General features: G+C 41.1%; 1 protein-coding gene, 2 long non-coding RNA genes and 1 pseudogene across 3 annotated transcripts; 3 read left to right on the forward strand and 1 right to left on the reverse strand.

The window, feature by feature from the left end:
* Positions 1–312: 312 nt before the first annotated feature.
* On the reverse strand, positions 313–2287 carry LOC137720162 (wall-associated receptor kinase-like 20). Its single transcript, XM_068459180.2, has 2 exons — positions 1217–2287; positions 313–731 (listed from the first exon to the last, which is right to left on the reverse strand). The coding sequence occupies exons 1-2, from the start codon at positions 2127–2129 to the stop codon at positions 682–684; spliced, it is 963 nt and encodes a 320-aa protein (XP_068315281.2). The 5' UTR covers positions 2130–2287; the 3' UTR covers positions 313–681.
* Positions 2288–5152: 2865 nt separating this feature from the next.
* Positions 5153–5874, forward strand: LOC148690614 (uncharacterized). Its single transcript, XR_015956111.1, has 3 exons — positions 5153–5288; positions 5384–5680; positions 5781–5874. It is a non-coding gene; the product is annotated as an uncharacterized LOC148690614 (long non-coding RNA).
* Positions 5866–7312, forward strand: LOC148690615 (uncharacterized). The gene is made up of 3 exons (XR_015956110.1): positions 5866–5967; positions 6069–6142; positions 6983–7312. It is a non-coding gene; the product is annotated as an uncharacterized LOC148690615 (long non-coding RNA).
* Positions 7313–12867: 5555 nt separating this feature from the next.
* LOC137747467 (superoxide dismutase [Mn], mitochondrial pseudogene) lies at positions 12868–14363 on the forward strand (annotated as a pseudogene).
* Positions 14364–22620: the final 8257 nt, after the last annotated feature.

The following is a 22620-nucleotide window of genomic DNA, read 5'->3' on the forward strand; positions in this document are numbered from 1 at the left end:
TATTATTTGACAATTTCATTTTTTTTCTTTTATGGGAAATTGGCTAAAAAGATTGGAAGCCAATTTTATATTCCATCATTCAAATAATTTCTTCAAGGCCTAAACCAAATTGAAAGGGAAACCAAAACTTACGATTTAGTCGTCAAAAATAAATTTTTTTGGGTTTTTTTCATCAATATGTTTGTGTTTTTAGGGGTTTCTTCTATGGTGGAGAGTATGAGTGAATTTTTAGGGCTTGGATAGTTATTTCATATTAGAGTTACAAGTTATTTATATTTTGTAGGATGTATTTAACAATATGTGAGATGCTAATGAAAAAACCTTATTAAATAGATCAAAATTTATTATTGACAAATGCAGCGATCAAAGATCGATGACATTATGATATATAAGATATTGACAACATACAACAATTTGATAGCTATTTCATTTTCAGTTTTTAGTTTTCACATTTTCGAAAATGAATTCTTGTCTGATAATTATTTCAGTTTTTTTAGAAAAATGAAAAGTAAAAACTCAAGGCCAAATTTTGTAAACTCTAAAAGTAGTTTTCAGTTTTTATTTTAAATAAAAACTGAAAGTAACTACCAGACAAGATTTCAGTTTCCAGTTTCCAAGTCCTGTTACAGCTTACACAGATCAAATCAAAAGAAGCATTTCCAAGCAAAAACCATCTCTCTCTCAAGCCATTATGATAATCAAGCCAGCCACAAGCGCAGACCACATTTTCCCTGCAAAATTCAAAAGATGACGATCGATCAGCTTAGAGTTTATAAATTTCTTTTTTTTTTTTAATAAATAATTTTCTTACTCTAAACTACACTAAGAGGAAGATACGAGTTTGAACGCTGTATGCAGTGGGTTAAAGAGGAATACCTAAAGCCAACAAGAAACTAGATATATCTTTCGATTTGAAAAGTTTTGTAACTTCCATTGCTCCTTAACGCTTAAGTTCTCTCTCTTTTGCTCACGCAATAAAACTTGTCTTTATTCCCCAACACAAACAAAACCCATCAATTGCAAACATACAGAGGGAAAGGCATCAGGTGCGCACTTTACGCACCATGAAACCTCACTTTATGACAACAAATTAGCATCAACATTCATAAATACTTAACCACACTTATTAAAATGGTTTAGCTGTAATCAATTTCATTATCAATATATCATCGATTTACTTAAATAATGGTAAGAAAAATATTGAAGAACAACTTACAAATAGCAACTGGTAAATGATCATCACAGGCGCCGGAGCCCCAAAGCAGTTCCGAATCCGGAGTGTAATTATTATGGCAATCTGATGAGGTGTTGTAACCATTCTTACACACACAAAGAAACTGATCCTGATCATCAACCCTATACCCACAAACCCCATCACTCATCTCACAGCTCTTGCACTTTGTATCCACAATGCCACTGTCCAAACCACCGTGACTGTACTTCAACGCCACCCCATACTCCCACCGCACAGGGTCCGTCGGGTAGTCTCCGAGAGACACCACGGATGTAAATGAGGCACACTTTAACCCGTGGAGGTCCAACTCACCCTTAGCATCAAGATTCCCTGGTGAATACACACAGCATGTGTTTGTTGGGGGGAACAAGGGGAGGCCAAGACCTACGACGGATGGACACGTATATATAGAAGCACAAAGGTAAGAGTAGGAGGGATCACAGACGGGGATGCCGGAGGGTTTGAGGGTGAGGGAAGAGGTGGGGGTCTGGCAGGACAAGAGGATGAAAGTTGATGGGCCGAGCTGAAATGGGGAGGCCCAGTCAAGGCCGAAGTTGGAGGAAGAAGGTTGCATGGAGGTGCAGTTGGACATGGAGGGTGGGCTTAGGATTAGGGTTTGGGTGGCGTAGGAAATGGAAGTGATAGGGTATGAGCCTGTGTGGGTGGTGAGGAGGAGGAGCTGCTGCTGATTATTGATAAATGCGCAGGTTATGTAGGGTTGGAAAATTGGTGAGCCACAGCCAGGGCCTGTGCCAAAAGGGTACCTCAGTTGCAGGGATCCACATGTGGGCTTGCAAGCAGGCGAGTCTGTGGCGAAGGCTGTGGTGATGTAGCGGTGGTTGAAGAGGAGGAGGAGGAGGAGGATGAATATTGAAAGAGCTGGTACTCCAACCATTTGAGCTAGCTTTCTCCTGGCTTCTCTCTCTGTCTTGTGATCGATGACGCTGTTATGATCTTATCCAAAGAGGAGGAAGAAAGGTGGACTTGTGTTTAATGGGTATAGGAGGAGGGCAACAAGTGTAAGAAAGCAGACCATCGCATAAGTTACAACTTACTACATATGTAATTCGAGAGAAATTTTATATTAGGTGATTTGGGAAGGGAATTTGAACTCTCGACCTAATCAATGTTGAAAATTAAATAATAATATCAAGTTAGTTTGAGAATTCACTGTTACTTGTATGTGGAAATTAACAATTTTTGGTAAGTTTTTGAAGTTAACCCATTTAAATGGTGTCATTAGTTAAAGATATATTATGATTAGGTTAGGTCCAAAGTTTGATTCCTCACAATGAATTAGAAGAAATAATTTTGCGGTAAAGTTGGTTCAAAACCGTCCTCACTAGTAGTACCTATCCTTGACAACCACTAGCACAACTTCGAAGAATAATTTTGTTTTTTTTTTTTTTTTTTTACACACTGTCTACAACTATGGATGTTGTTCATGTGCCTTCTTTTGTTGTTTGGCTACCATAGACAACAAATTAGAGTAATGTTATTCATACCATGTTTATATATCACATTTCTATACCATCTTAGGTGGCATCTGATGTGGACAGTCACATCATTTGAAAAATTTGCAAAACCCAAGGAAAGAAAGGAGAAAGACTCATCGTATACTATAATCATCATTTAATTAACAAGTTTTTTTCTTAATTATTAGTTTATTAAATAATGAACTAAATTTAAAAATTTGTTTAATTCAAATGATGTGGTTGTCCACATCAAATGCTACCAAAAATGGTATGAAAATATGATACAAAAACATGGTATAAATAACATTACTCTACAAATTATGCATTTTTGCTCCAATTGGTTCTAATATATATTTACAATTAGATTCTTCAAGATAAGGATGGAATAAACTTTAATGCACATTTTTTCTCTTGCTTCGTTTATGCATGTAACGTACAGAGATGGAATCATGTATGTGTGTGTGTGTGTGTGTGTTGCAGCTACCTACACCACATTAGTTTGCCATTTATATATCTTAATAAAATCAACAGTGAAGAATATAGCAACACTAGTAACTTTCATTGCCTTACATATACAATTGTTACTTCGCACTGAATTGCCATAACACAATTGTAATTACGAAGAAAATGTATACAAAAAGGCAAGATATGAACGGTTTAGAAGCTATTGCATATTGACAAAAGAAAAAAGAGAAAGAAGATGCTATTGGATAGGACCGGTGAATAAAAATAATATATATATGCAAAATAGAAAATAAATTCGAAATAAAAGTTGAATTAAGTTTGGGCTTGACATCCGACGTTAAGTTGGAAACTCAAATGCTCTTTAGCACAATTCGAAGTGGGCGAGGGTCTCCTGTCCCGACTTTGGTGTCTCGTTTGTGTCTCAATTCTTATTTAGTTGACATGTGTCCATTCATTAACTCAAAAATTGACACCGTTAACCTTCAACGTAGAAAAAGCTAAACATAAAATAAGAGATAAAGAAAGGCCGGGGCCCTTGGGTCTCACTGTTAAAACTCATCGTCACCGCCCTCTTCCCGTCCTACTCCCTCGTCACCACCGCAGCCCTTGGGTCTCACTGTTAAAAAAGGAAAATGGTATTTCTCTCTCCTCTCTCCTCTTCCTCACCCTCTCTCGCCAACATCTCTCAAACCATGAAAAGGTCATGGACTCATGGCTCCGAATTTACAAAAACTCCATTAAAAACCGATCAAGCAAACCCAATAGCTCATAGAGCGAAAAATATACATTCACAAATTTCCGATGGAAAAAATTTAGAGAAAAATTAAGATATAGGGAGAAATCCATAAGAAAAAACTAAGTTTGGAAAAGAGAGAGACAAAATCAAATTGTGGGTTTACTCCAGACTTTTTCCATTTCCGAAATTCAAATCCTGAGTTGTTTCTTCCGTTTGCAGATTCAAATCCTCGGTTTCCCCAGTGTATTTCGATGGATATTTTCCAATTGGAAACCATGGTTACCAATTCATAGTGTGAGAGAACTGAAATTGACAACCATGTTTCTGGTTTCATTGGGAAGCTGAAAAGGTGAGGAAAAGGAGAGAAGGTTAACGGTGTGGGAATTAAGCCGACATATAATAGTTGCATTGAAAGACTATTTACTCTGGTAATTCATCATTACTAGAAACATCTTAATATACATATAAGAAACAAGTAACATATTTGACATAAGAGCTTGTAAGTTCAGTTATGTACTCCCAACTCAAATTAATAAGTGTGAATAGTAATCGTAAAAAATGCTTAAATGCAAAGGTAGAAATTAATTGAATTTAACTAGTTTCATAATTCAAATTAAGATCACAAATGCATAGTAATGGTCATCCTCATTAACAATCATATGAAAAAAATTCTAAAAAAAATTAGAAATTGATTAATTGCAAAGTCAATAAAAGGACAATATATGTGCACCAAGAAACTCTCCAAAATGAACCACCATATTAGATGTATCATTTGTGCTAATAAACTATTGATTACGTTATAATATTGGAACAATACTTGTGACACACCTCGACTCGGAATGTCCACTTAGATTCTGAATTGAGCTATGTTGGCTGACACTTGGAGAATGACGAAGCCAGCACAACTTGATTCGAGGTCCAAGTGGACATCCCAAGTCGGGGTGTGTCAGTTTGGTATCAGAGCATTAGTTTGGGCAGTATTGTGTTCATCACACGCGTGATGTAAGCCTTCTCGGTTCTAGAACCTAGTTATCGAATCTTGCCATGTCACAACCCGTCCCGGATAATTCCGAGGACGTGAAGTTATGAAAATGCCCTTAAACGGGACTAAGGGGCGTAAAATATGTTGTAACTTGATGATTTGGGGATTGGGTAGGATCCCACCTCCCTCAAATCTCTCCCTCATTCCCGTACCTTGTCTCTCTCTCTCTCTCTCTCTCCTCCGTCACAAACCTCTCATTCTCTCTGTAAGTTCTCTCTCTCTCCTTCGAACTCACACGGACCAACCACAAAACCACCCTAAAACTATACCAACGAAGGATCTAAGACCACCATCGTACTCCTGAGGACCACACGAACACGATGGTACCAATTTCAGGTGAGTTTCACTTCGGAAAACATGGATTTCAATTTCACTGTGCGTGTGCACTGTTCATGCACACGTAAAACTTGATGTTTTCTGGGATTTTGAAGCTTGTAGGAAGCTTGGTGAGGTCCTAAGGAAGCTCGGAGTGCTTCGTTTGAAGGATTTGGACGTCGGGATCACGAACTGTAAGTCCGGCCGAATTTTCGTATTTTTGGAAAAGTTTGATTCCGTTGTTTTTAGGCCCTAAAACTAGTCCAACGTGGTAGATTATGATTAGGGCTTCATTTTGGTATAGATTACATGAAAAATGGACGTAAGAACAAGGAGAATGACAAGTTCAAAGTTTGGCCGGAGCTTTCGGGGCTTTTTACGGCGAATCCACGGCGAGTTAGGGGTCGAGGAAGGTATGGATGTGTTCGTCTCGTCAATACCTTCATTTTGATATATAGTACGTCGAAAATGGTTAAGAAATGAAGAAGTTATGACACTTGGAAGTTTACCCAGAAATTCCGGCAAAACACCCACCGCCGGCGAAACCAGTCCGGCGACGCGAGGAAGAAGACGCGCGCGTGGGCAGCGCGTGAACAGGGCGCGTGGGCAGCGCGTGAACAGGGCGCGTGGGGGCGCGTGAGAGCTCCAAATTGAGTTCTGAAAATTGTCACGCGTTCGTGACGTCGTGTAGATCACCGTGGTATATTCATACACCCAAATTGAGCAACGTATGAGAAAGTTATGGACGAATGTTTGGTGTATGTGCGTTAAATAACGTCAAGTTGGTTACTGTTTGTATAGGTGAAAATTATACAGAAGAAGAATGTAACCAATCTAGGGGAGGCTCAGGGACCTACGAGACGTCGATGTGATCAGTGAGTGGGCAGTTATTTTTCAGTATATATATATATACGTATGCTTGACGTATTTCCCAAAAAACGTATTTTAAAAGAAATACGAATTATATATCTTGTCATATATGCATCATATTTTAATATGTGCATTACCATAATTATGCATACTGTTGCATGGTGCTGAGGAGGCCCAGGTAAGTGCCAGGTAAGTGGTATTCATGTTTGTATTCAGTAGTAATTTGAGATGCTTAGAGAGCTCATAATCTGCACCCCGGTGTTAGTGCTCCCGCTCAGGGCCAGGGCATAGTCCTTCACGTGATGTTCACCCGCACCACACGCTCGCCTTGGATCCAAGTTAGGTGCAAGCCTTGTCGTGCAGACCACATTAGGTGGTTCCGACTCGTAGGTGACCCGCGATTATTCGCACAGTCTTCACGTGATCGTAGCACTAGAGCGTATATATTACACCCAGTCCTGTCGTACAGACCACGTTAGGTGGCTCCGACTTGTGTGCAGATTCAGATGTTGAGTTGAGATTGGAGCTCTATATGCAGCGGTACATGTCACGTTAGGTGACTCCCGGCTGCCAGATTATATGTTATTAATGTGAATTATGCTTGAGCATTTACATTTATTATGAGATTCTAATGTGGCATATTCTCAAGCATGAATGGCATATTCTTGAGCATGAATGATATACCCTTGAGCATGTTGGCATATTTATACATACGTATATATGTTTATTTCTCTGGGAAACTATACTTGTTTTACAGCGAGGGGTTAGTATATGCAAAAGAGAAAATAAGGTTTTGAATACGTTCGTTTTGCTGACCCACTCAATTTTGTTTTGCGCCCCTCCAGGTTTAAGGAAATGCAAAGGTGTGGTGACTACGAGGAAGTTCAACGGTGTTCTGACAGAATGGACCAAATTAGGACTCACCTTTGGGTGTTTCATCTTAGAAATTGTATCTTTAAAGCTTCCGTACTGTGTAAATGGTTACGTCACTCTCACGTGACGGCCAGCATACCCTCCTTCGGGACGGGGTGTGTCAGTTGGTATCAGAGCCTAAGTTTCAATCTTGGACATCTTGAGAAGTTCTAGTGAATTCTGTCAGAACTACACCGCCTCGTAGCAAACCACGTAGTTAGAGGAATTTAGTCTCCCTGATTTAGCTATTAGGGGAAACTATTATTTTGGTGATTCAGTATATTATCAAAAAGGGACATTTTAAGATGGGTTATGAGTTGAATTTGAATCACCTTATGAAATGATGAACCTAAGGGAGCAAAGTGATGGATTAACCAATTGGAAAAGATGTTTTAGATTATGCAAGTCAAAGGAATCTTCCTTTTGACATAAGGGTTGAGACGACTACCTGGTTTGAGTTATGAACTTGTATCCTGGTGGAAACAGGAGTATAATTTGTTGTCACCGGAGGAAACAGCCGATTGAGAATTGTTTAAGGACTTGTTTAAAGAAAAGAATTATTCCTTCGGCATCTAAAGAATTATTCCTTCGGCATCTTATGATGGTAGAAAGCAAGAATTTGCAAATGTGAGACAAGGAAAGCTGACGATCAATGAGTATTATAGAAAGTTCTCAGACTTGCCTCGTCCCATTCGAATATTGTTGCTATTTTGATTGAAGTGTTATATTGTTTTAGGCTGGGTGGCAAAAGGCAGTGGTATTTTGGGTGACCACTATCCATTGTAATTCTTACCAGGAATATACAAGATATTGTTGAGCCTTGAGGACTCTGAGAACATGTTCAGCGAGAGTAAAGAAGAATGATAAAAGAATGGGAATCAAAAGAGGACGATAAAGTTAATGATTCGTCATATCAAGAATATAGAAAGATTCAGAGCTTCAAGAGAAGTGAAGCTAGAGCTAATTCTTCCAACTGAGGTTTTAATGCCATTGGTCAAAGTCAAAGTGATAGATGTATTGGTAATCCCAGATCTCAGAGACAAGGTGATTTTGGTAAAGGAAATGTACCTTTGTGCTGTAGGTACAATAATGGACACCTTTAAGAATGAAGGCGAGAAAGCAGTGGACGCTTTACAAGTGGATAGATGGGACATAGAACTGCAAATTATGTCCAAAGCCAACAGAAGCCCTAGCAGTCTTCTTTGCCACAACTAGCGCCGATCCAGCAAGTTCCTGGATCTATTAATTATGGTCAGTTAGGTCGTGGTGTACATGAGCGAAGTATTTACACTAATAGAGGTTGTGGGAGACGACAACAAGCCCAGGGATGTGTTAACCACACATCACTGCAAGATACTCAGAATTATTCGGATTTGATTAGGAGTACGATAATTATTCTTAATGACTTAGTTAGAGTCTATTTGTTAATAATGTAGAAATTTTACGTTATTAATGTTATTGCCTAGAAAGTAGTAATTAAACGAGGTTGAGACGTGTGTATGTATTTGTAGACATCGAAATTTCGGTGAAATGAATGTTAACCAATAATTAAAATTTCAACGCTCACGTGTCACATAAATTTTACATGTAGCGTGTGACTCAACGAAAAATCGAAATAAATTGGAAAGGTCATCAAATAGGACACGTGTCAATATCTGGCAGAAATGATTTATTTCATCTGATTATTTAAATCCAAAAATCAAGTTTTGGAATTCTATAAATAGGAGGCCAAGGCATTCATTTCAAGGGAGAAAGAAAGGAAGAAAGAAAGAAGGAAGGGAATTTACATCACACCAAAACCTTGAAGCCTCGAAACTCTAAAGCTCTCAAGCAAATCCCGAAGGATCAAGAAAACACTCTTCGTTCTTCGTCAAATCCTCATTCAAAGGTCAAGCCCCAACGACCCTTGAAGAACTTCCACCGACTCAAGATCAAGCCCCGACGGCCCCTTGAAGAAAGTGTTCATCATCCGTTCATCCTAAGATCAAGCCCCAACGGCCCTTTGGATCAACAACCTCAACAAATCCACACCTCCAATCGTTCTTCAAGACTAAGCCCAAAAGCCCTTGAAGATCTGCTCATCCATCAACCTTCAAGATCAAGCCCAACGACCCTTGAAGAAATCCATACACCCAGTCTTCAAGATCAAGCCCAAAAGCCCTCGAAGATCCGTTCATCAACTGTTCATCCCTAGATCAAGCCCCGACGGCCCTTTGGATCAACAACTCATCCACAAACCTACACCCTACGAAGATAGAATCAGAGGATCAAATTACAAAGAGATTGTAACCCCAAAATCAATTAAATACAAAAATATATTTTGTACACGTATTCTTGTTTCTTGTTTCAGGAATTTTTCGTGTTTACAAATTTGGCACGCCCAGTGGGACCATCTCTACCTCTCATCTCTGTCTCCGTTCAAGATATTCAAGCACAGTCCATGACTTCAAACAAAGAACAAGTCATGACTATCGGCACTACCTCCATTGAAAGACAGGTGGTTCAGATGAAGGAAACAATTGCAAGGCTGATAAAGACTGCAGAGAAGAAAAACTTGCAAACCGCCGGACTCATCAACCGTCTGGAGGCACAGCATGGCGTCAAAGTGAAACCAAGCTCTCTTCCAACTAAGAGGATCGAAGAAGGCTTCAACCCAAATGCCTACGAACTCATGTCAAAGGCTAGGCATGACTTTGCTTCCTCTTCAAATCTTGGAAAGAAGGTTTCAAACACCGTCAACGACAAAGATCGCGACCTCACCGAGACTCAAAAGAAGTTGAAGGAGCATGATTATGGAGTTGACAACAACAAAGCTGGACTTGGCTTCACACCAAATGCACCCGTGAAGATTTCAAGCAAAGTGAAGAAAGCTAGCGCTCAACACATCAGCGTGAGCATTGAACAAGACCAAGAAGAGCCTAAACCCTCCCCTCGGACGTCGGTCTTCGATAGGATGAGCCATTCAAGCTCCAGAACTTCAGTGCTTAATCGCATTGGTGGTCAAGACCGAACCTCTGTCTTCAAGAGGCTTAACGCGCCGACATCCCAAAGCTCTGTTTTTGAAAGGTTGTTAAAGCCTAAGAAACAAAGCAACACAGCTATCTCTCCTCTGCAACGATCAGCTTCAGAAAGATTTGGAAAGAGGAAGACAACACCAAAGGAAGAAAAGCTCGATGGGTTAGGAGAAAAAGACGACGCTCGAAGCTTGATTCCTTCAAGGATGGAGCGCCAAGCAATCCTAGAGGTCGACACAAAAGGACCACTGAAGGTAAGGAGGCGCATCATCGTCCACACTGGCAAATCTTCATGCCAACAAACCCAAGAGAACGGCACTGAAGAAGAGATCCAAGATGTTTTCTACATCACGGTTCAAGAAGGTAAAGAAGACGAAAGCCCGAGGAAATACTCAGAGTCCCTACTCTCCGACCCCGATCCAAGCGGCAGTACAACCATGCAAGTCATGACCACTGGAGCAACTTCAATCGAGGAGCAGCTAGCTCAGATGAATGAAGCAATCGCAAAGCTCACACGGACTGTGGAAGAGAAGGACTTGCAGATTGCCGCACTTGTCAACCAACTAGATGCGCTGCCCGACGTGAAAGTCGACCCAAATATTGGCCTATTAAAGAAAGAAGACGACGAAGAAGATGAGGCACCAGCGGAGAAAGTTGAAGAGAAGCCGAAGCTAGACCAAGCAACGGCATTCATGGGATCTCTCTCTATCCAGCAGCTACAGGAGATGATCGCAAACACTATCAAGACACAGTACGAAGGAAGCTCGCATGACTCCGTACTGTACTCAAAGCCTTACTCCAAGAAGATTGATGCTTTGAAGATGCCAAGGGGTTATCAGCCCCCAAAATTCATGCAGTTCGATGGAAAAGGCAACCCGAAGCAACATGTCGCCCATTTCATTGAAACTTGCAACAATGCTGGGACAGATGGAGACTACCTCGTCAAACAGTTTGTGCGTTCGCTGAAAAGTAACGCTTTTGACTGGTACACTGACCTCGAACCTGAGTCTATCAACAGTTGGGACCAGCTAGAAAGGGAATTCCTCAACCGTTTCTACAGCACTCGTCGTACTGTAAGCATGCTAGAGCTGACCAGTACGAAACAGTGGAGAGATGAACCTGTCATCGACTACATAAATAGATGGCGCTCCTTAAGTCTGGATTGCAAAGATCGGCTTTCTGAAACCTCTGCCATTGAGATGTGCGTTCAAGGCATGCAGTGGGGACTACACTACATCCTTTAAGGCATCAAACCACGAACATTTGAGGAGTTAGCCACCCGCGCCCATGATATGGAGTTAAGCATCACCCGTCATGGGAAGAAAGAACAGATCGCCGACTACAGGAATGACAAAGTTTTGGGGCCCAAGGTGGATAAGGCTGCGTGGAAACCCACCAAGGAAGCAATGACGGTCAACACAACTCCAGTCAAAACCCATACACGAGGCAAGGCGATTCAAACCGAAGCTTTTCGTGATCAAGAGATACGTAGACGCACTTTGAAGAAGCTTGAGGAGAAGACTTATCCATTCCCCGACTCTGACGTGGTTGCCATGTTAGATGACTTGCTGGAAAAAAAGGTGATCAACCTACCTGAGTGTAAACGGCCGGAAGAGATGAATCGTACTGACAGTCCAAGGTACTGTAAATTCCACCGCTTCATTAGTCATCCGACGGAAAAGTGCTTTGTGCTAAAAGATCTCATCATGAAGTTGGCTCAGAAAGGGATCATCGAGCTAGATCTTAATGATGTGGTGAAGTCAGACTATACCACCATCACTTCTGGCTTTTTGAACTCAAAATCTTCACCTCAACCGCTGGGGGCATGCTCCAAAACCATGTCAGTCAAGTCAAGTGAAGTTGAAGGATGGACTTATGTCACTCCAAAGAAAATGCACAAGAAACATAGGTCTCCTCCACAAGTTCACCAATCGGAAAGGGGGCAAAGCAGCTACCGTCAACCTTCAAAACTACATGAAAGTGTTGAGGATGATGAAGTTATGACACAAAGATCGTCCGTTGCCATCACGATGCGCGATTTCTTCCCAGAAGACTTCTTCAATTACTCAGTCAAGACTCCTTCCTATGAAGATTGCGAGGAACGCCTCTCCCAGATCGCTTGACAACAAACGGCACCAAAAGCTCCTCGTTCGCACGAGCCTAAAAGACGACAACCAAAGCTCCTCGTTCGCACGAGCCTAAAAGGCGACAACCAAAGCTCCTCGTTCGCACGAGCCTAAAAGGTGACAACCAAACGCTCCTGGTCTGCACGAGCATAAAAGGCGACACCAAAAGCTCCTTGTTCACACGAGCCTAAAAGGTGACACCAAACGCTCCTTGCCTGCACGAGCTGAAACTGCAAACGCACCACGCTCCTGGTCCGCAAGAGCATAAACTGTGTACGGCAAAATCATCATCAAACACCATCACTCATTTGAACTACGTTATGACTTGATCTTTTCTTTGGAAGAGTACGTAGGCAACTTGAAATTTCAAAACTTCAAGTACAGTCACATCAAAATAAATAAATAAATGTTTTATTAAAGAAAGTCAATTTCATTACATCAAAAAAAAATAATAAAAGTCAATTTTATTACAAAAGAAAAAAAAAAGAGAAAAAAAAATACATATGTTACTATGTATTTAAAAAAAAAAGTATATAAGTTCTCTATAAAAAATAAAAAAAAAAAAAAAAAAAATTTAATTATACATGTTAAAGTGGGTTTGCCTACACTTAAGACCCATGCCAACTCAAAGAAACAGAAGTTGAAGTCCACAAAAAGGAGCAGCCCCAGGCTTAGCAGATGGACCTCAAGGCCCTAGACAAAACGGACGGCGCAGACCTCGTTGAAGCCCAAATCCGGGCCCAGGCACAGCTTCGACAGCTCCGCTCGCTTCTTGGCTTCCGTTTCTGCACCTCATCTTCTACAACTCCATACTCGCCGCCATCTACACCAACTGCAGCTCATCGGCCCAAGTCACCATCTTCTTCTCTCCTTCTGCTTTATCTCTCTCTCTCTACCAATCGGCCATGAGAGCTAAACCAAAAGCTAAAGCTCGATAATCTTTCACTTCATTTTTTTAATTTTTTGATTTGGGTTCGATCAGATTATGGGGAACGGCTTCGGGAAAGTGAGCGGGTGCTTCACCGGCGTCAAAGAAGGCCGCCGTCACGGCAGACACGACGAGTCAGTTTTAGAATCGAACCAATACGACGAGGGACTCGGCCACTCCTTCTGCTATGTCCGACCCGACCCAGCTTGGCTCGCATCCTCCACTCCGAAGAAGCAACCACCTTCAGAACCATCTCCGGGGCTTCCGTCAGCGCCAATACCTCCACTCCCTACTCGCACTGATCAAATTTCAACAAAAAAAAAAAACCACCAAATGGGTGTTCAAATACACAATTTGTCTCTGTCCTCCCTGATTATTTTGATAATTTCAGCTGCAAGTCTGCAACTTTTAGCAGAATCCAAGACTTTCTGGGCCGACATTGAAGCTCTCAAGGAGTTCAAAAAACTCACTCAACACCGATTCAGTAAGTCCCGGCTCGTGCGTCAGCTCCTGGGGCCTCACCCTCGACCCCTTCTCTTTTCTCGACGAGGACATTTCTCTGCACGTGCAGGAGCAGCAGTTCGACGTTGACCGTCTCATTTCCCAATACATTCTACCACCAGCACCTGGCGATGGCCACCGTCACACTCCTCACCTTCTCGCTCCCCGACCTTCCCTACAACTTTGGCGCCCTGGAGCCTCCAATCAGCGGCGAGATCATGCAGATCCACCACCAGAAGCACCACCAGGCTTACGTCACCAACTACAACAAAGCTCTCGAGCAGCTCCACGACGCCATCGGCAAGGGCGACGCTGCTGCCGTTGTTAAGTTGCAGAGCGCCATCAAGTTCAATGGCGGAGGTCATGTAAACCACTCGATTTTCTAGAAGAATCTGACTCCTGTTAGTCATGGTGGTGGCGAGCCCCCTCATGGTAAAAGATCAGTGCAGAAGGTGCTGCTTTGCAGGGTTCTGGATGGGTGTGGTTTGCTCTAGACAAAGAGTTTAACAAACTTGTGGTTGAAACCACCGCAAATCAGGATCCATTGGTTACCAAGGGAGCATCTTTGGTTCCATTACTTGGTATTGACGTTTGGGAGCATGCGTACTACTTACAGTACAAGAATGTTCAACCAGCTGCTGTCAGTGACTTTCTCCAGCCTTCTGCTTCTACCCCACTCAGGGAACCAGTGAAACCCGTGCCTACTGAACAGCCTGGACATGACCAGTAGCTCCACTTCCCCATCGACGATAGCTTGCTGGTTGGCCACAGCCCATCTACCCCAGTAAGATCTTCATGCTGCTGTATGGGCAGTTTGTCTCTCTCTAAGGTTGAGCAGCGCGGCCTTCTCCCTTCGATCATCGACCTCCTCACGGCTGTGCTCCATCTTCAGCTCTCCAGACTCCATAGCCGCAGCAACAACATCCACTTCAGGCTTGACGCTTTGCACCACTTCAAGCTCTGGCTGCTTCCGTCTTCTTGCCTCTACTGCTGCCTTTGAATGTGATTAACAAAATCAAAGTTTGTCAACTCACACCCAAAGATCTCATCCGTCTGCTTGCCTCTGCTGCTGCCTTTGAATGTGATCAACAAAACCAAAGTTTGTCAACTCACACCCAAAGACCTCATCCGTCTTCTTGCCTCTGCTGCTGCCTTTGAATGCGATTGACAAAATCAAAGTTTGTCAACTCACACCCAAATACCTCATCCGTCTTCTTGCCTCTACTGCTGCCTTTGAATGTGATTAACAAAATCAAAGTTTGTCAACTCACACCCAAAGATCTCATCTGTCTGTTTGCCTCTGCTGCTGCCTTTAAATGTGATTGACAAAATCAAAGTTTGTCAACTCACACCCAAAGATCTCCTCCGTCTTCTCTCGGACTCGGCCTGGGTTTTCACCCACAAACTCAGCCTTGCAGATCACCATATAAAGAAAAAAAAAATGATGGAATCTGGATGGACAACACCATCAAAAAAAAAAAAAAAAAAAAAAAAATATATATATATATATATATATATATATATATATATATAAACAATGATGTTGCTTCTGGAACCATGTGCAAAAAGAAAAAAAATATATATATATATATATAATAAAAAGAAAGAAAAAAACAATGATGGTGCTTCTGGCACCATCTGAAATATATATATATATATATATATATATATATATATATATAAATGAATGGTGGATCAGTGCCACCGAAAGCAAAGAAAAGTTAAAATAATAATAATAATAATAATAATAAATAATAAAATAAAAAATAAAAAGGAATGATGATGGACGGTGATGTATATGTTTTATCTGTATTTAGCATAATACACTGAATAAAATAAAGCATGTCCATTAATCTCCAAGAAATTACAAGTGTGTACAAAAAAAAGAAAAAAAAAAAGATGGAGCTTTCACAAAGGATGTTCACGTGAAGCCCCATTACTTGGCAAAACTCTAGAAGCGGAAGGCATCGGAGCAGAAGGCATCGGAGCGGGAGGCGTTGAAGCTAGAGCATTCCAGGCCTCAATACTTGGCCAAACGCTGGAAGACCCAGGAAAAAGGTGTCTCTGGAGGAAAGACGAAAACCTTTGACGGTCACTTTGAATCCGACCTTCAGACTCTTGCAGCTCATCAAGCTTCCTTTTCATGCCCGTCGAATAGTTGTTTGCAAGTACGTGCAAACTTCTATTCTCATACTTCAGCTGCTTGATCTCTTGCTTAAGACTTTCCACCTCTGCCATCAACGATTCAACCTGACGGGAGCGAGCAAGTAGGCGTTGGCCCATGTTGGACACAGAGCCTGCACACTGAACGCTGAGAGCGAGGGACTCTTGAACGGCCAACTCATCGGACCGTCCTGAAAGCAGCCTACTATCCTTAGGAGTGAGGAGGTTTCTAGCTACTATCGTAGCTGTTGTTGCATCCGTCATCATGGAGTCTTCACCTGTAAGAGGACCGTTAGAAGATAAAAAAGAAGGGCGCCATACATTACCTTGACAGGGTGCAACCGGATCGCTGCTGAGACTCAAATCTAAGCAAAGGTTCGATGAGTTAGTCATTTTTCAAAGGTGTTCAGAGAGAAGGGGTGGATGGAAATAATTCTCAAAAGGCCGGAGACGATTTTCAAGAATGGGCAATTTTCAGAGTGTGTAGGTTGGAGTGATCGATACCTCTGTAAAAAGCCAAGCGACACGACCACCGATTCGAAAATTCGGATTTTCCTGCGTGAAGTTCGGCAACGCGTTCGCGGCTTTTCAGAAAACGCGTTCAACTTTGTCAAAAGATATCTGACAAAGTCGAGAACACGTGGAGGCCATCATCGCAACTACACGTCTTTAGCCGACAAGCGCAAAGTTCGGCGACACTTTCTCTACTTTTCAGAAAACGCGTGCAACTTTATCAAAAGTGGCGCTCGTTCAGAAATCGAAGAGGCGTCGTTCAGATATCGAAGAGGCGTTTGTCGACAAGGGTAAAAGAACGGTACCACCACTTGCTATTAAGAAATCCATATATGTGTCGACCTTCGTCTCTTATGGCAAGGCAGACCTGAAGAAAATGCCCAACTCTTCCTCACCTATGAGGGCGCACTCCCAGCAAAGCCTCTCGAAATACACAATTCTTCTTCTTCCTTTGAGAAAACCTATTCAACCTTTGAAGATACCAGATGCCTGGAGTACAGATGACCCAGGAGGAAAAGATAGATTGAAGCATGTGCTAATTCATTCACCGCTTCTTCAAAAGCAAAGGTATCTCATATTATCAAGGGCGAAAACAAAGGTATCTCATATCATGCTTTTTCCCTATCTTTTCCTTTGCCCTTGTTCTCACCTGCCAAGACAAGGACAGAGAAAGCAATATGTCGGAACCTCCACTCAAACCAGTTGCCACCAAGAAGTGAAGCACCATTTAAATGCAAAGGTTGCATTCAACTCCTGCATCGGAGGACAAATACTACAAGAGAAGATGCTAAACCTGCATAAGGAAATACCACTTCTGCAAAGGGGAGCAAGTAAGGCAAGTGAAAATGATACATCGAAGCATGTGGAGACAAGCACAACAAATATATGTGTTGATTCATTCACTGCTTCTTCGAAAGCAAAGGTATCTCATATCATGCTTTTTCCCTGTCTTTTCCTTTGTCCTTGTTCTTACTCGCATGGCAAAGTGAAAGAAGCAATCAGCCGGCACTTGGAGTCAGTATTCCGATCTGGAACCGACTACCTGGAATCTATTCCTGATTGCTTACCTAGTATTGCTCTCGAGTAGTCATCTTCAACGGTTGATACACTGCCAGAGAAGGGACAAGGAAACTTCAATCTTTCCGATTCGTATTCAATACGAATTGGAAAGATTGAACAAAGAAACAGGTCAGCACCTCCACCTCGTACTTGCCTGCCATATCCTGAAACCGCTCGTAGACCTTCGGGGGGAGACCAAAAGAATCCTGCTGCCCAGTTCAAGAGTAGCACAAAGGAAAATCAACGAGTGGATGAGACAAGAAGAATCCTCCAGCCCAGTTCAAGATCAAGCCTCAATGGCCCTTGAAGAAATTACAAGTCCGATTCAAAATCAAGTGTTCACCACCCTTGAATCAAATTCAACTCCAGATAAAAGGAGTAAGTTCAGACCTTCGGAGGAGACCAAAAGAATCTTCCAGCCCAGTTCAAGATTAAGCTTGTGGAAAATCAACGATTGGAGGAAACCAGAAAATCTTCCAGTCGAACTCAAGATCAAGCCTCGATGGCCCTTGAAGAAATTTCCAGCTCAATTCAAGATCAAGCCTCGACGGCCCTTGGGTTGACATCTACATTAAGGGACTTCAAAACGCATCTTCTACACGTGACAAGCACATGTCAACGACGCGCCTTGAAGTGGGGGCATTTGTAGACATCGAAATTTCGGTGAAATGAATGTTAACCAATAATTAAAATTTCAACGCTCACGTGTCACATAAATTTTACATGTAGCGTGTGACTCAACGAAAAATCGAAATAAATTGGAAAGGTCATCAAATAGGACACGTGTCAATATCTGGCAGAAATGATTTATTTCATCTGATTATTTAAATCCAAAAATCAAGTTTTGGAATTCTATAAATAGGAGGCCAAGGCATTCATTTCAAGGGAGAAAGAAAGGAAGAAAGAAAGAAGGAAGGGAATTTACATCACACCAAAACCTTGAAGCCTCGAAACTCTAAAGCTCTCAAGCAAATCCCGAAGGATCAAGAAAACACTCTTCGTTCTTCGTCAAATCCTCATTCAAAGGTCAAGCCCCAACGACCCTTGAAGAACTTCCACCGACTCAAGATCAAGCCCCGACGGCCCCTTGAAGAAAGTGTTCATCATCCGTTCATCCTAAGATCAAGCCCCAACGGCCCTTTGGATCAACAACCTCAACAAATCCACACCTCCAATCGTTCTTCAAGACTAAGCCCAAAAGCCCTTGAAGATCTGCTCATCCATCAACCTTCAAGATCAAGCCCAACGACCCTTGAAGAAATCCATACACCCAGTCTTCAAGATCAAGCCCAAAAGCCCTCGAAGATCCGTTCATCAACTGTTCATCCCTAGATCAAGCCCCGACGGCCCTTTGGATCAACAACTCATCCACAAACCTACACCCTACGAAGATAGAATCAGAGGATCAAATTACAAAGAGATTGTAACCCCAAAATCAATTAAATACAAAAATATTATTTTGTACACGGTATTCTTGTTTCTTGTTTCAGGAATTTTTTGTGTTTACAGTATTTCCTAATGAGTGGCAAAATAGTAATATTACACCCTCGAGAGTTGTTGCTTACTTATCGAGACAACGATGATTTATCAGTATTGCGGGCTGCAGACCGTAATATTAATAACTTATTCGTGGATTCGTTAAGCAAGTAAACCGGTAGGTTATCCTATGTTAGTATCGTACTTATTTAGAGTGTTCAGTAATAGTAAAGTATGGATTGTTGCCAGCTATTTTTGTTTCATTAGATTGTGGATTTCGATGTTATTCTAGAGCATATTATGTTATATACATGATATGATGAGTTGATTATGAGCTATATATGCAGCCGAGGGCTGAGTTGATTAGAATGAAAGAGTATGAGCTATGTTTATAGCCGAATGTTGAATTGGTTATATGTTATTTTCCATCGGTCTGGATGACTAGAGATTACTTTTGTAAGTATGCAAAGTGGAGTGAGGCAGGCCGTTATTTATGCTGTGAGAGCAAAGAGATTATTATCAAAAGGCTGCCAAGGATATTTATATCATGTGGTGCTAAATGATGTCACTTCTAGTAGTGTGGAAGAAGTGGGAGTAGTCAAACATTTACCTGACGTTTTCCCTAAGAATTTACCTGGATTGCCGTCAGTCAAAGATGTAGAGTTCACTATTGATTTGTCTCCAGGTACAAACCTTATATTATAGAATGTTGCCTTTTGAACTAAGAGAATTGGAAATTGGTTGATAAAGGTTTTATTCAACCTAGTACATTACGTTGGGGGAACCCCAGTTTATTGGTGAGAAAGAAAATGGACGTTAAGGCTGTGCTTTGATTATAAACAATTGAATTGAGTAACAATTGAAAATCGTTATCCGTTACCTCACATAGATGGTTGTTTGATCAGCTTTGAGGTGGTTGTATATTTTCTAAGATGGACTTGAGGTCTGGATATTATTAGTTGAAGATTATTGGTGAGGATGCCCTTATGATAACTTTCAGGACTCGTTAAGGTCATTTCAAGTTTGGTGATGCCATTCGGAGTGACGAATGCATCTACTACTTTATGAATTTGATGAATGAAGTATTCCAATGATATCTAGACCGATTTGTTGTTGTTGTTATTGAAAGGATTGATAAGACTAGAGCAAAGTATGCTAAACATCTTAAATTGGTATTGCAAAGATCGAGGGAACGTTGGTTGTATGCTAAGTTTAGCAAATGCCAATGTTGGATGAATCAAGTGGCATTTTTGAGATATGTTATATCTGCTTCAGGTATTCAAGTGAATTCTTAAAAGGTAGCAGAAATTGAGAATTTAGAACAACCACGAATCGTGATTGGGATTCGGAGTTATCCTAGCTTAACAAGCTATCATGGACGGTTCGTGAAAGATTTTTCAGTCATTGCTTTGTCATTGACGAGATTGTTGAGAAAAGAGGTTATGTATGAGTGGGAAGGAAATTGTGAGCAAAGGATTCAACAACTGAAGTATTTCCTCACTCATGTACGTATTTTAGTATTCCCAGAGAATAGTGGTAATCATAAATTTCTAGTGATGTTTCTTGAATGGTATTGGATGCATGTTGATGCAAATGTTAGGGTGATTACATACGTTTCACGAAGAAAGGAACCTCATGAAATGAATTACTCTACTGGTGATTTGGAAGTCATGATTACCATTCTTGCTGTGAAGTTATGAAGACATTATATTTGGTAAGAATGCAAGATTTTTTTTTTTACGAATCCAAAAAGTCTCCAATATCCATTACTTGGAAGGATTTTGATATAAGGCAGCGAAGGTGGATTGAATTGTTTAATGAACATGATTGTACGACCAAGGTGATCGTAAAATTGTTCTAGCTGATGCACTTGGTGAAAAGACTGTGGTAAGAGTTGATGTCTGGCACGCTTGCCAAGATTGTCTTCTTGTGGATTGGAAATCAACTGAAGTAAAGTTGAGAATGGAAGATTGAGAAGGAGTTGTAATTGCTAATTTTCAAGTTAAGTCTTTTTAGTAAGGTCGTACTCAAGACTCAAATGGTTAATGAAGAAAATTAAGAATTAACCCAGGGCAAAGAAAGAAGGGAAAAAGAAAGATTGCTGAGTTCGAGAATATGATGGTTATGATTGAACTTGAAGTGATAGTTGATCAATGTACCAAGTTAGTACATTTACTCCAGTGTTGAGTAACAACCACAGTGCAACAGTACTTATATGTTTTATGGAGAAGAGATTTGGGTTACGGAACTGCTGAGTTTCTTAAGTATGTTAGTTGCGCAGTTTCCAAAGTAACGCCATAAGGACCATGAAATGTGTCGATTTTTGTTGATTTGTGGAAGAAATACTTCTGGATAGAGAAGATTCGATCACGAAAGAGTTTTGGTAGGCCCTAAAACTATGGATGAGTCTTCTCAAAGTATTCAGGTGATTAAGTTTAACCTGAGAGTAGCCAGGAATGGCAAAAGAGATTAATAGTTGAACATGTCACTAATCGAGTGTTTAACGTAGATGATCTTATAATTTTGAAGTTTTCACTTTAGAAAAGTATGATTCGACTGGGAAAGGAAAGCAAATTAAGTCCTAAGTACATCGGACTTTATGTGATCATCGAAGAGTAAGTGAAGTTGCTTGAATTACTTCCAGAGTTATTGTAAGAGCATGATGTGTTTCATGATTCAACATTTTTAGAAATTTCATCATGAAAAGAAATAGTGAGATTTGGAAAGGAGACAAAATAAGTCTTAAACACATCAGACCGTTTTTGACCACTAAAGGAATCGATGAAGTTGCATACAAGTGGTGATGTCTTCAGAATTGGCCAAGGTGCATAATGTATTATATTTCGATGCGTTGTCACTAGGTGGCAGATTCGTCACATGGAGTTCCGGTGCAACTGTTGAGAATTAATCCGGATTAAACTGGTTGAGGAACCAAGGACGACTTTGGATTGGAAAAAGAATGTATTGAGAATTAAGACAGTGTAATTGGTAAAGAATTTGTGAAGAAAGCATTCAGTGGAAGAAATTACGTGGGAGAAGGAGAATCGGATGAGAGAGATTTATCCGAAGCTATTGTATGAGTTTAGATGATTAAGTTGGTTGTTGGAATTTCGGGGACGAAATTCTATAAGGAGGGAAGGTTGTCACAACCCGTCCCGGAATTTTAATTCCGAGGACGTGAAGTTATGAAAATGCCCTTAAACGGGACTAAGGGGCGTAAAATATGTTGTAACTTGATGATTTGGGGATTGGGTAGGATCCCACCCCCCTCAACTCTCTCCCTTATTCCCGTACCTTGTCTCTCTCTCTCTCTCTCTCCTCCCTCACAAACCTCTCATTCTCTCTGTAAGTTCTCTCTCTCTCCTTCGAACTCACACGGACCAACCACAAAACCACCCTAAAACTATACCAACGAAGGATCTAAGACCACCATCGTACTCCTGAGGACCACACGAACACGATGGTACCAATTTCAGGTGAGTTTCACTTCGAAAAACATGGATTTCAATTTCACTGTGCGTGTGCACTGTTCATGCACACGTAAAACTTGATGTTTTCTGGGATTTTGAAGCTTGTAGGAAGCTTGGTGAGGTCCTAAGGAAGCTCGGAGTGCTTCGTTTGAAGGATTTGGACGTCGGGATCACGAACTGTAAGTCCGGCCGAATTTTCGTATTTTTGGAAAAGTTTGATTCCGTTGTTTTTAGGCCCTAAAACTAGTCCAACGTGGTAGATTATGATTAGGGCTTCATTTTGGTATAGATTACATGAAAAATGGACGTAAGATCAAGGAG

Source organism: Pyrus communis, chromosome 15 (genome assembly GCF_041283825.1).
Source record: "Pyrus communis isolate YQ-2024b chromosome 15, ASM4128382v1, whole genome shotgun sequence".
NCBI lineage: Eukaryota > Viridiplantae > Streptophyta > Magnoliopsida > Rosales > Rosaceae > Pyrus > Pyrus communis.

Excerpts from the sequence above, each read along its gene's own strand:
- LOC137720162 (XM_068459180.2), bottom strand. The coding sequence starts at position 2,129 with ATGGTTGGAGTACCAGCTCTTTCAATATTCATCCTCCTCCTCCTCCTC. Across the intron at positions 732-1,216 it reads TCATTTACCAGTTGCTATTT|GGAAAATGTGGTCTGCGCTT; the intron begins GTAAGTTGTTCT and ends TGAATTTTGCAG.